Below are 14,907 nucleotides of genomic sequence, written 5' to 3' on the forward strand. Positions count from 1 at the left end.
ACCACTTCAGGAAGACAGCAGCTAACACTCCTTCAGAGCTGAAAGGAGTGAATGTGGCTCCCAGGAATAAAGGGAGAGGACATATACATACAGATGAGCTTTGGCCTCAGAGCTGCAAACTCAGAAGTAGCTTACAAAACAGTCTGTCAGCTACAATTTGCCTCCAGTCCAAAAATGCATAAGAGATTTGATGTGATGGACTAATTATAATTCTATGCACCGCTGAGGCAAGAAGTGTTCTTGCTTAGGGTTAGGGGCCTTGTAATTAAGCAGGAGGCAAATTAGGAAAAAACAAACCAAACACAGAGTTTGCCGGTGGGATTCTACAGACAACTGGCAGCAGGAAAACACAAAGACAGTGGACCAGACTCTGGCAGGGACAGTGCTCTGCAGGCAAAGATTTCTCTTCTAACTCAGACCCACACATAAAATCTGACCCTTTTTGCCCAAGCTCACTCCAGTCTGCTCCCATGCTGGTCCCCTCCATCCTCATTCTTCAGCTTCCCACTGCATTCTCTGTCCCAGCAATCTTCTTCCAGGTGCCACCTCTGAGCTCCTCTTCCACTTTCCACTGCCCAGATATAATTCTTGATTCATCATCCAGTCTCTTCTTTTTTTAATCATACTCTATCCCTCCATTTTGCCCTCTTCCAGCTTCTTTCTCCTCTTAATCAGCGCCTCTCTGTGCTTCTCAAACCAGGCTTCATTCTTTGAAATAATAATCTATTCTCTCCTTCTATCATACCTAGCTCTTCACCTGACTGCATCTTGGTTTAGAAAAAAAAGAATAGCCCCTAGATAAAGGGAGAAACTTGCTGTTTAATCAGATTTTTTTTTGAGACAGTTGCCTTTGGTAACAGAGGACCAGCCTTTCCCAATATGTATCCCTGTCTACCTCCAGGGTAGTTTCAGGGTTCAGTGATGAAGTTTCAGGGTTCAGTGTTGGATATTCCCACACACATTATTTTTTTTTTTTAACACAAGAGGAGGAAAAAGACTTTTCTTTCATCTTATACTTGGAAACACCTGAATAGTTTTAATTAAAGCTTAAGGAAAAACATGAAAGATCCATCACAAAGTTTTAGGCAAGCCATTAGTGTCGGACATAATTTAGCTACTGCAAAGAGAATCTTAAAACAGGAAATATTAGCTCTAATTGAGTAACTTCATCCATAGCAATATAGTGATGAGAAAGGAAGAACACACAGTTCCCAGCATATTTTATCAGTAAAATGTATATCTTACAGAATGTACACTCTTTATTAGAAACTATATTTAAACCTTCTCTCTCTTTTCACCCCCTACAGCTCCACGGGAGGGATCAACTACATCTTTGACAGTTTTTTTCTGGTTTACAGAGTTCCCAGTCATGGAAATCTGTAGAACCAAAATAGGTAATTCACTCCAGAGCTGAATTTTCTCATTAAAAGTCTGTTTTCCTTCTGTGCTATCTAATCAGAGAACTCCTTACTGCAATTCAAATGTACTGTTTCTTGCCCATCTACCTTGTACAAGGCGAACAAATCATTCCCTTCCTTTCTGCAGCAGCCTTTCACATCTTGGAAGATTTTTGTTCCTCCACAGCCTTCCTTTCTCTGCATACACAAGTCTGACTTTCTTGATAGATCGTATTTTATAGATCTCTAATCATTTCAGTATCTCTGCTCAAGACTTATTCTAACTGGTCCACATATTTCTTGAAATGATTGCTGCACACAGTATTGCAGAAGAAGCCTTCCAGAGCCAAGAATAGCAGATACTGAAAGCAAAATGAGAATAGAATTCATACTTTTTAAGGAGGAGAAGAGAAAAACTAAAATTTATTTCCAATTCAAGTTTTCTTATAGCACTGTAGTCTCTCTGACAGGGCCATCAATTTCAAGCATTTAACTTGGCGGCTGAGTATATTTTATACACACGCTGTACAAAGCCAGATTAAAGTATTTATGTATCATGGCAAGAAGATTAGACCTTTATTATTGAATAATGTCAAACAAACTTCAGCACCTATTCATTTGCAAAATGTCTTGATGATTACGGTCATTACATATAGCGAGGCAGACTCATAAAAATGTCACTTTTACAAATTTCTGAAATAGAAATCCACATCTAGGTCATAAGATCTTTTCTGGTTACAGAAGTCTATTCTGCTTACCATATTGAAGTTAAATACAAAGCTACTTATTCTGTGACAACTGAAAGAAAAAAATTTACAGCTAATTTACTCTCCTAAGCTAAAGAAGGTGTAAAGCAGCCAATCTTACTACTTTGCAAAAGAGTGATCTAAGGAAGGACAAGTGGCAATATTCCCCTTTTCAATTCTGCTGGGAGAAGACATGGTGTATTTTTTTCCCCAAGCGTTAAAGGAGAATGAAACCTGCAGAGGCTGCCTTGCAAACAGGCTTCCTCAGCTGGCCCCTTTAAATGGTCCACCCCCAACAGTTTAGTGGGTTCTTTCTGTCCTTGGGCAGTCATGGAGGCAACTGCAAGAAACTACTCCTGTCCTTCACTCACAAACTGACAAATGCCCCTCCTACCATACCTTCTTCTTCCAGGGTCTTCACTGCAATGCTCAACAGGACTTAATCCTGAAAATTAAAGTTACTGTATCTCCTAATGGTTTGCTGAAACTTCGATTTAGCAACTCTCATCCCCAGTTTCTACTCCTCACTTGACAGCCTTCTCTAAACAGGGGTCAAGGACCTATTTTAATATTCTGACCCTTCAAAAGAGGTCTAAAAACAGATCTCTTCAGAAAGAGCTGATCATTCACGTTCCAAAAATCAGTATCTTCTTTCTTGTCTCGAGTTGGGCATAGAAAATCAGCAGTAACATTTGAAATTTTTGGTTTTGTTCCTGACCAAAAATTATTGCTTTTTGTCCAACATAACAGAGTATCACTTCAAGACACTTCTTCCAACTGTAAATACCTACCTATAAAAGAAACAGCTTCTAAAACCTCTGATTACTACTAGAAGGTATGATACATGGGGGGTCAGTAGCACACAGACAGGATCAGCAATAATAATTCCATAAACACATGCTCTTGCAATACCATAATTTCAATGCATTGCTACAGAACAAAAATGCACATTTGCAAAATACAACATACCGCATTTCCCATCATGGTGTAGGACTTCCCAGATCCAGTCTGTCCATATGCAAAAACACAAGCATTATAACCTTCAAAAGCAGATTTAAGCACATCTGTACCAAGATTTTTGAAAACCTAAAAACAAAGATAGTTTAAGACAACAGCAACTTGGGGAAAAAAAGCTGTCATCAGTCCAGCACGGCAAATATTAAACAATAAGCTACCATAATATAAGCTATTGGCATCAACCAATTATATTTACTATAGGACAGGAAATCAGTACTTCAAATTAAATACTAAATTTTACTACCATATTTACTTTATAGCACTGCAACAGTATATTTTCTACTTCTTTTTCTGTCAAAGATCTACTGGACATGCAGAAGTATAAAAAAAATGCTCCCTTCTTTCTATAGCTTCAATTTCTTACAGCTCATCTCAGAAACTTCATTCAGTTTTCTTTACTGTTCATATCTACTCTTTGTGTCTCTGCCAGCTCTCCATGTTTTGCAAATATCCAGCCCCTCCTCAAAAGGAAACCTTTCAGTAATCCTGTCAGTTTCTTGGTTTCTGGTTTTGAAGGGTTTTGTTTGGTTGGTTTGGGTTTTTTGCTTTAACCAAGTGTAAGAAAACGGATCATTATTTTCTCCTTATTTTCTCCTTATTTCCTCCCTAACTGGCTTTTACATACCAATACTTTTTAGGCTGGCAAACATGGAAACATGCTGTCTATATGGTAAGTGACACTCTTTTCTCAGCTAGCCCCTTTTGCCATCAACATTTACCTCTGAAACTAGTAATGATCCCTCCTCCACATCCCATAACATGGAGGTTTGTTCTCACCTAGTAAGTTCAGCTCTCAGCAGATGCCTTCACCACCTTCCTCTGCAGGACCACCTCCAGTATCCCTTCCAGATTTCTGCCCTTTCAATATCATTACCCCTCATTTCCTTCCATACCCCCAACTGGTGCAGCTTCTCTCTCAATGGAACTATTCATCTGAGTCTCCCAATCCAAACATGATTTTCAAAGTCTCATAGATGCTTCATGTCATTTGGATACTAGTTCACAGTATGTGATTTAAATTAACCAAGGTGTACAAGTCCTTATTAATAGCAAATGGCACACACACAGTATAATCATGCCACTGCTACAAGGGAGGAGTGCTGGGTAATTTCTTTAATCATTAATGCTCAGTTGTAAGCATGCAATACTTTACTTGACCTTCCCTCGAGCAAAGGAGTTACAATGCTGTAATCTGTTATACTTCTCAAAGAGGAAGAGCATAAAGATCAGCCAAAGCAGAGTTTCCCTTTCGCTTGTCATTTGAAAAGAAGTATCTTAGTTGAATTCTCCCTCCTGAGTAACTGCTCCTTTATTTTTTTTCTCCCTCTTTTCCCTTTCTCTATGTCCAACTTTTTATCTCACCATCTGGACCAAGTCTTTATGCACTATTGTTTTAACTGCATTTTCTCTTTTAAAAATTTGTGTATACCTTGCGAAGTGATTTGAGGTAGTACATAGGACAGTTACAGTCGGTGTTGTCTGAACACAGAGTCTTAACACATAGGTTAGAAGAAAAGACACTGTCAGGATGGGACTTTGTCATAACCAAATGACTGGGACATGGGGTTACCACAAAAGGGCAGTAAACTCATCAAAATTCTCTTTGTTTCTCTTCCATAAATGCAGACTAAGTAGCTTGATGGTGAATTGCTACTCCCACTCTAATTTTTGAATACTAAAGCATATTTTGCATCTACAAGGCGTATTAATGGAGCATGTAGTATTAGACAGACTTCCATTTATTATTTTTCTGCCTTCCAAAAGGAAAAATATAACAATCATGAACAAAGCGCACTAGGCAACTGCACCACCAACAATCAAGATCAATTTTATTCCATGGCAAGATGAATGTGAATGAAAGATACCCTTCTTCTATGCCACTGGTGCAGTAAACCGGAAATTCTGCACCAACTTGATAAGAGCTTAACTACAAAGTCTTCCAATCAAATATGAAATGATTAACAAGCAAAACAATAGCTTGTGCAGCATTTGTTTAGAAATTACACTCCCATGGTTTGAAAACTCCTTTTGTTTTCAATGTGCTGCACCCATTGTAATTAAAACAACACTTGACACAGGGACAACAATATTTTTGTGGCCGAGCAAGAGAAGTTAGCATTCTTGCCAGTAAGGATGAAGGAGGCAGTCTGGGGTTGTGGGACACACTGTAATAGCAGAATCTTAAACATGGACATCTAAGCCATGTTTAGGATTTATTGTTAGCATCCTATTACTACAAACCATAAAGCTCACAGCTTTAAAAAAAATCATTGCTCAAGGCTGCTGCAGCGATCCCTATATGGGCATTTTAATATTTTTTTTTTTCTACAAGCTCCTGACACAGGCAAGTTATACTGATCTTGCCTCAACCTCACCTGCTCTGAAACAGAGGTAAAATAGCACCAATAAGGAAGAACTTTAAATAAGGAAAACTTAATTAATCACTTATATGTGGAAACTGGACATCAACACAGGCTGCAATTTGGATATCCACTTATATTAATTCAAGTTTCCTTTGCAAATGGCTGTTCTAACAAGAATTAACTTCATTATTTCACATCCAGATTCAGATTCTAGAAAAAACACGCATTGTAACAGCAACAGCTGAACTTCACAATGGACTCTCTTCCTGGGATTCTTCTAATGAAGTCCTGTCTAACATAGCTTTCCATAAGTATCTAAAGTCAGGTAAAGAAACAGCTACCTAAAGGATCCAAGAATTAACTAACCATAAACCTAAGCCACAATCGGTGCTTAAGAAGAATTTCTATCACTACTTTTATAGTACCTTTTGTAGACTTTTCCAATATACATTGATACATCATTAATATTGTTTTATTGAGATGTACTCATCTATATCAGGCAGAACTGAGAATGTGGTAATCAGTTATCACTGAGAATTATATGCATTTTCAAGAAACTAAATAATATTAAAGTGAGACCCTAATCGATTTATATGAGCAAACTTAAGGCAATCATTTGTTGCATCTACCTTTTTTTTGTGTCTTGCAGAACCACAACCAAAAATCTCAAGCTTCAGTTAGAACTGGAGCAGAAAAATACATTATCAAAGCTGCTTTCATTAAAATAAGTAACAACTCTCTACATGCTCAACTCAAAGCATTTGCTAAAGTTCCAGTAAAGTCACATGGCCTGAACCATCTGCTTAAAAACATCCACTAGGAAACTAGGGTTCCAATCATTGCGCTCCAACACACTACCTTCTTGAATTTGCCACAGTGCTAAAGTAATCAGGGTATTTCTACATCAATGCCCAAATAAATGTATACTTCAGAGAATATAGCAAAAACTGTGCTACTTAAAAGAATATCATCGAGAAAGTTTAAGAATCCAGAAAGTTTAAGAATATACAGGATCAAACTAATAACTCAGTGAAATAAAGAAAGAAGCTTGCAGAAAAAAAGAGGACCCATCGCTTACCCTGATGGTTAAATACAAATTTCAAGTATAAATTCCCTATCAAACAATTATAGTCATTATATATAATGGCAAAGCTTGTCCTTCTCATATTTAAAATTGGCTTCAACTTATTGTTTCTTATTAATAGTTTTGATTCTGAGGCTTTTTAGGACTAGCCATACCAACATCCCTGATTTTGGGGGTTACAGAATAGATGAGGTACATATCAAAAATGTACGTATCCAACTGGCTTGCAGTATATTCAGCAAACCCTTGCATGATTTTAAGGGGAAATAAATACTCTCACTTTGAGCTTAGAGCATTCCAAGATCCACAAAACCAAAAGAGAAGATAGCACTCAAAGAACACTTGAATTTTACTTAATAAACTTATTGGAGAATGTGAAATAGCAAAAAGGTTCAATGTTCACATGAAATGCGATGTCAGGGAGGGTCTATCTGTTCATCTAAATAATGCCTATAGCTCTGAGTTTGATCTTCTGTTCTGAGTGTGCAGGAAGAAAGGCAGTTTTGTCCTTTCCTAAGCTGAATACTCAAGGGAGGAGAAAGAAGAATCTTCTTTAATGTGTACCAAGACTTTTGGACAAAAAAAGCCCACTTCAACCAGATAAGAAGAATGTTTCTGTCTAAGTGAATTAAAAATAGATGCTTGTTTCTCAAAAGCGATTTTTTCAAAAAAGCTTTTCAAAAATAAATTTAGTGCTCAGAGAAGTTTTCTAACTTGACCTTACAAGACAAATCAGACAAAAGAACTAGAAACAAGGCATTTACCCTGCTGTATTAGAAAAAATAGCACTTAACCATGTTAGATAAGTTAAAAAAAAAAAAGAAAACAAAACAAAACTCAAATTCTCAGGTACCTAGGGAATTTAAATTACACAAGAAGTACTTTCAGTGGAAAGAAGTTTCAAAGAATGCTTTCAAGCCAAAGAAGAGGGAAAAGAAAAAAAAAGAAAAAAATCAATTATTAACATTCAGAAATCCTACCATTTCTTGACAAACAAAGCTGGGACTTTTACTGTCTGCTGAGAAATAGGAAAAATCATAGGTAAACGTCTTCGTTCTTTCTCGTCCTGTGTCTCCAGTACCACCCTCTGGTACCTATTTTAAAAAAAAAAAAAAAAGAGAGAGCTGGTACAATACATCCTGATGAAGTAATTAAAAACATTTTACAATAAATAATCAGTATACAAATTCAACACAAGGCTATACACATTTAGAAATTTATAATGACAGGTTAGCCTATTATTCCAACATCAGTGAAAAAATCAGCAACAGATATACCGTTCAGCAAGAAGGATAGTGATGTTACAAGACAGCACAGTAGGAATTATTTGCATTTTAGCTTACTGCTCCTAACACCACAGTACATTTTTGTCACAACACTTACATTCAGTTAAAATCAGTCTTGCATATGAAATTCAGATTATAATAAGGGATTATCCTACACATATAATTAACAGCAGCCAGAGAGACCTTTGCACTGTGAACAGTATTTCAATGTGGAGTCATAATTAAAATGGTGTTACACACCTGCTGCTTAAGGCTATCATCATGCTCAGGATATGCCAGCTAGTGCTATCCTTCAGCAATATTCACTGTCTGAATCAGCCTAAACAAACTACACACTGAAACTCTTTTTCATATATCTGTCATTGGAAACTACCTTGCAAAAACCTATTTGCTGTGCATGATTTCTCTTGCTGAGAGCAATGTTAAAATATACCATCAAAATATTGTAGCAAGTGATGGGTACTTTGGGTTTAGTTCATTTACCTGGGAATTCCAGAAGACTTCTACAGATGAAGCAAAGGTTTAATAGCTACCAGGCACTTACCTCTCTTCTATTGATGGCTTTCATCTTCCAGCTAAGTAATGACCAGAGTGATAAACCTTAGAAAAACCTAAGAGATACAGCCTATAGAGTGGTTTTCAGAAAACCGTGGTGCAGTAAGCAGTTTAACCTGCTTCCCCAAAGAATTACTTCAACACTGGTATTGTAAAAACTAAGGGTTCTTCTCCACAGTGCAGTGAGCACCACTGTTTTGTCCAGTCATATTTTGGCAGCTATTTAGTTAGGACTTCCTTTTCTAAATTGTGTTTACTCACCTTTAAGTTTGTGATTGTCGTTTTATTTTTTTCCATTGAAATAATAAACTTTGCATTAAGGTCTTTCTCCCTGAAAGAAAAACAAAACTTAAGTACGTTAAATAAAACATATCACAATAATCCACAGTCATATTTCCCCTCAATAGGTTGCTTGTCACAGTCAATTATCAAGTGAATTAATTTTTATTTAATTTTTTAATAGTTGTGACCAATGTTTATTTATTGCTATGGGATATATTTGAAGTAATTGGGCTTGCCTCCAAATCCCTTCATCTAGAAACACAGCAGCAGCTTGGAGAAAGCTGCTTCAGAAGTTTGACTCTGCAAGACAATTAAGTGTTTTATTCTTAATTTGAAGTACTCTGATCAAAAGCCCAGTGAAGTCAATTATATGGCTCTAAGGAACTGCAAAACAGAACGTTACAAGATAAGCCCCTGCTACTAGGATGGTGGCAAGAGGCTGTAGTCCCCATTTGCCCATATGGCCTAGGTAACAGGGACTAAATATTTAAACCACAAGAGCCCAGTATTTTAAAAATCTCTTAGAAATTAGGTACCCAACATATTTTTTGAGCTGTGATGCATTATGGCAGTGCAGAAGGAGGCTCTGCTATTAAGGGAGAGTTACACAGGTTTGTTGCTTCCAAGGGCACAATTCCAGGAAGAAAAAAAACTCCAGTTCTGCAGCAGTGTTTTCATGCAGCCACATCTATTCCACATCAGTTGTTTCTGTTTCCAAAACTATCATAAAAAATCATCAGCTTAGTGTCTAAAACCAGCACATATCAACCTGCTTGCTAGAGATTGTATTTCATTACAGTTAGTCATAAGGGTAACACAGGCTGCTCTTGAATGACAACCTTGAGCATAACACCTCCTGTGTTATTAAAAACATGCACATGAAAAAAAAAGAGCAATAAGAGGAAGACTGCTATACAGACCACACAAACCCTCGCTCCCCAAATGCTAACAGACACTCCTGTTCCAAAACCATCTGCTAAGTCACCTGAGAAACTGGTGTGCCCAACTGCTGCAAAGGAAAGCAGAGGGCTTTTAAAGCAATAAAGTGCTGCTTTACCATACTGCACTGTATCTCAGCAATTACTGCTTATCACCTTGCACCAATCAAAAATGAAAAAGAGAAACTTCTTCCTAGTAACAGGAGACCTGCAATCAGGATTTCAGTGTGGCGTTTTCTTCCTCGTGGTGCACCAGATCACCCAACTCTACATTCATCAGCTGACTGGGCAGCTACCCTCTGTCCACATTCAGTTTTCCAGTAGAAATTCCAAAGAAAAGCAAAAATTCATTTTAAAATCTACATTAATGAATAAAGATCAGGCAAATAAAAGTGCTTATTTAAATATCAACACATTAAGTTATTTTCTAAGCTAATAAAACATATAATTGTAATAATTACAGTATTAATTATACAACTGAATTTAGATCTACCATTGAAAAACATCAGGGGCATGCCTTAAGAGATGCTTCTTAGTCATTTCCCTGTCATCCTTCATCTACACTTAAGAGACTGAAATACAGCTATGAGTAATAAACAGGGAAACAGAGACATTTCCAATGGTATTTTTTAGTAGGAAAAAGATTCTGACATGGCAGTAATGCAGCCAACGCATGGCTACTGCTCACCCTGCTTCCTGAACAGTCCCTACCTGTAACTATTTGCTCAGCAAAGCTGTAAAAAGTAATGTGGCCCAATTAAATGGTATCTCTTACTATGAAAATTTGTTTCAAATATAATTTGTAACATGCTTCCTGTAGGAAGTTTGGAAGGACTCTAGATGGGACTACTTTAGAGTTTATTTATCTCTAGTTTGGGCCAGAATTATTGCTTCTTTGTCTGTTTTTCTTCATGCTTGAGGTGTACGAGGAGAAATAATAAAATAGGTTTGTGCTTTCCTCCCCAGACGTAGCCGTATTACAAAACTTGAAGCTACTCAACAATGGAAAACTGATACAAAATGTTTAAAGTCTAACACTCATATATGAACTACACAAAATTCTGAGAAGCCTATAGTCATTAATTCTTGTGATAACACTGGTAATAGCATTACTAAATATTATTAAAGAAAGAGGATTTCAATGTAAAAAAAAAGGTCTTGTAAAGCACTATCCAATAAAAAATTCATAAGTAGAATTTTTCATTTTTGTAAGGGAAGGGATAGGGAGAAGACAACCTGAAGTAGGAATTCTATGATCAGAATCAACAAGCCAACCTGAGAGAAGTGAAAAGAAGTAACAGGAATCAAATGCTAAAGCTTCATTTTAATGAGACAGTTGAGTATAATTTATTGTACAGATAAAGAGTTTGAGAGGATCCCATAAAAAACAATTGCTTGCATGATACCACTCATTTCCAGGCACTCATTTAATGCAGTTCAGCAGGGGCTGAGTCCCTTTCAAAAAGTTTTGATTACAAGTTCCACCTTAATTAAAAGGTTCAGGCTGTAAACAGCTGTATTGCAGTGCTGGGTGCCCTTCTGATAACCTTCAGAGCTAGGAGAACCCTAGTGCAAGCAGCTGCTCCTCCAGCATCCACCAGCCCTGTCTGAGCCCAGAGACAAGCCCCAGACACTACCCAAAGACGCTGCCCCCACAAACTCCATCCCCTTCATCACAGAGCAACGTAAAGGGGCCAGCTGCCAAAAACTAGTTCCCAAATAATGCTTTGATGATTTCAGAAAGCTTACTTGCCCCCAGGCCCAATCTGCTCACACAGCAGTGTTTAGGGCCAGCCTCTAGGCTGTTCTCACTGCTCTTTCATACACCACGTGGAGTTCCAGGATCACAAGGGAAGGAAATGTATAACCCGTGATCCTGTGGCCCCTAACCAAACTACAAAGTGATCAAGCAGGCAAGTTTCTTGGCACAGACACCAGGAAATACATCAGCCCAGTGCTGTTATTAACCCTCTACTATTGCTAAATTCAGCTAGTCACCTAGCAATTAATTGCAAGGAGGAGAAGGGAAAAAAAAAAAAAAAAAAAATCAGAAAAACTACTTCAAATAATACTGGCAATTTATTTTAATATAAGCAATACCAATATTAATACCAAGATCCACTTAAAAGAACTAATATACTTGTCTTGTAATGGGATAACTCGATAAACAGCTTGCTTGGGCAAAGTTTTAATAACTTCTCCTCATCCCAATGGGCACGTGGGTTATGAGGAACTGCCCCAAACTGAAGATGATTCAGCTGCTATATCAAAACACAGCAGCTTCATGGAAGAAGCTCCAACGTAAATAAATATCTCTATGTCAAGTTTCCTTCTCTCCTTCCCTTATATTCCCTCCTTATTTTCATGGCAAAGACTAGAGCAGTTTTTGCACCTCCAGGGGTATCTAGTTGAAATCATACTACAGGCAGCCAAATGTTAGCAGTATCTCCAGATTTCAAGGCAACTTTCAATGACCTCTGTTCATTATGTCACTTACCCAGTTCTCCACAAGACCTACTGAAGATCCTCCCACACAGAGAAGGGAGAAGACAATGGAAAAACACTGTTACCTCAAATACAAATCAACAAGGGAAGCTTTAGAAAAATCCCTATTATAGACATGCAAAATGTGTTTGGTCTTTTTCCAAGTTCATCTTTAAGTTCCTTCCTTTACGTTTTTTTCCACAATGGCTTTTTATTAATCTGCTCTGTATTATTCAGACACTAGAGCATTTATTAGCACTTATCCCATTAGAAAAATCATGACATCATGTTTTCCATTAAATTGATACTAAGGGAATCAGTTGTGATGACCATAATACCTGTCAGACATGACTCTGAGAAGAGAACAGAAAGAATGAGATGCTTTTCATGTGGCGGGTGGGATGGGCAAACAAAAAAGGACAGCACAGCAAGCGCAATCACAGTTTTCCCAAATAGTGTTTCAAAAGACCACTTCAGCAAACCTCCAAGGCTGCACAGACAAGGACACAGGCACTACCTGAACTGCCTGCAGAGCACCTCTGTGTCAACATAGAAAGAGGGTCTGTAAATATACTCTTGGAAATTCACCTAACTGTAGACATCTAACGGAATATCTGTTGGAAAAGGATTATATTGAAGAGCAGATGTGCGATTTTGGTTTTAAACTACTCAAAAACATAGTCTGAGCACTTGTAAAAGCAACTCAACCATGCTCAATGGCTTTTCTTTTCAGCAAAGTGCCTGCTACTTCTTACGTTCACGTATTAGGCACAATGTTACGGACTTCCAGTTTTATCGCTCCACTTGTTTGCTACCCAGCTGTATTTCAGGGGTCACAAAGTGAAAGCATAACAGTTGCTTAATGACCAGGAGAATTCAAGGTAGATTTAACTGAAAAACAAGCACAAAGTGCATCACAGAAAGAACGTGGCTTTTTCTTGTAGCTTGGTAACATACTAACTGTACATTTGCCCTGATGTCCCATCAAATTACACAGACCAAGAGCACCTTCCTTTGCTTGAATGACTCTTAAAAGGGGAACATTCAATTCAACCGTATGCTTTAAGAAGTCAAACAAAAGCCCTCCTACACAAGAAATTCTTTGTTACTTTATGTAACTACAGGAAAAGCAAAGTTGGTGCAATCTGAAATATCACACAATTTCTCTTTCCTATCCAGAGGTTTTTGTTTGGTTTTGTGGTTTTGGTTTTTAAATTTCTTCAATGCTTATCGAATCATTTTGTAGAAAGTACATTTTTTTAAATGTAATTCTGTATCTAGGTGCAGTTAAAAACATAAATCTGATGATCTGTATATAAAAATATCTTCATTACCCTTTGGGTTAAAGTCATTTTTTCCATAAACATCAATAACAAGTACTTTCAATATAATGTTGGCTAAGACCTAAAATCAGAACCAGTCAAGCAATCTGATTTAATCACAAGATTTTGGGAATCAGCCGTGGCTTGAGTCACCGGTACTACATGATTACACCATGTAAAAATCACAGTTGTCTCCATAGTAGGGCAATAGCCCAGCATATCCTGAGCTCAAAGTGACCCCATGCTGTTGACTGATATGGCTACAAGCCCATAATTAAATGGCTGAAGCCATGTTTACACTAACATAGCCTAAAAGTTAACAACTACACATTGTACATCAAGCTGCACGACTGCAATTAAATGTCCTTCGGATTCGGTTTGAGGGGAGGTTCCTTGTCAGATCCTCTGATAGCTGGGAAGGGCTGCAGCCTCCCCCTCATTCAGGAGGGCTCTGCAGACTCTTTTACAGCCACCCGTTTTCTCTGAACATCTTCATTATCTTCGAGACCTCTACCAAGCTGTCAAATCTGGCTGACATCGGCCAACAGACTCAAAAGCTGCTAGATGGGACTGGACGGGCTGACAGACGGGCAGTGCAATCTCTCAAGTTTAACCTCAAGAAGCCAGTCAAGAAAATAGCAGGAAAAAACTCCTGGGGACTGAAGTAAAAAGAAACAGCTTTCCATGGCCACGATTGAGACTGTGTCTCAGTAAGAGAAAGAAACTGTGCCCATACTAGAAGAGTTGTGTCATAAAGCACATTTTGTGTGGGCATCAGGTTTTCTGTGATCAACATCATAATTTGCTAGTGCAGACTGATAATTGTACCCATGTTCCCTTTTGTGATACCAGTTTTATAAAAAGCATTGGCAAACTTTGCAAACAGTTAAATGAGAGAGTTCTGCTACTCCCAGAACTTTCTTCACAGTGCAGCTGAAGCCAGAATAATAAACCCAGTGACAGAGAATGCAGAAACAGGGGAAATCTTGTACATCTCATCAAGCAGAAATATTCCCTTAGCTTACACACTAGTACACACATATCAGTTCTTGTATGAAGGACAACTTCGATTAAATGCCTTTAGCCATAAGAATAGATTTTTTGCCAACAATACTGGAAGGCAATAGTTTAATCTACACCAGTAAGGTTCTCCTGGAAAACAGAATCAACCAGGCTGGAAGAGACCTCTGGGATCATCGAGTCCAACCATTGCCCTGACACCACCCTGTCAACTAGACCATGGCACTATGGTCTAGTCAAAACGAACATACGGGTGTCCTTGTGCTGTCTTCTGTCAAATGATATCTCGCTTTTTTGGGAAAACTATGCACGCTCATGGTAACACATATAGACTGGTCACTACATTAAATCATGTACCTGACCTTCTTTTTAAATTTGTATTTTTAATAATATTATAGGTAGACTTCACCTCC

General features: G+C 37.8%; 1 protein-coding gene across 4 annotated transcripts in view; it reads right to left on the bottom strand.

The window, feature by feature from the left end:
• Nucleotides 1–14,907, bottom strand: part of KIF16B (kinesin family member 16B) — a 144,090-nt gene that overhangs the window by 118,512 nt on the left and 10,671 nt on the right. For all 4 annotated transcript variants that reach the window (XM_068395235.1, XM_068395227.1, XM_068395220.1 and 1 more), the window contains exons 2-4: nt 8,710–8,779; nt 7,588–7,701; nt 3,113–3,229 (exon numbers count right to left, since the gene is read on the bottom strand). In XM_068395235.1, the coding sequence (XP_068251336.1) occupies nt 3,113–3,229; nt 7,588–7,701; nt 8,710–8,779 (301 nt within the window). The remainder of the gene's footprint in view (nt 1–3,112; nt 3,230–7,587; nt 7,702–8,709; nt 8,780–14,907) is intronic.

Source organism: Nyctibius grandis, chromosome 1 (genome assembly GCF_013368605.1).
Source record: "Nyctibius grandis isolate bNycGra1 chromosome 1, bNycGra1.pri, whole genome shotgun sequence".
NCBI lineage: Eukaryota > Metazoa > Chordata > Aves > Nyctibiiformes > Nyctibiidae > Nyctibius > Nyctibius grandis.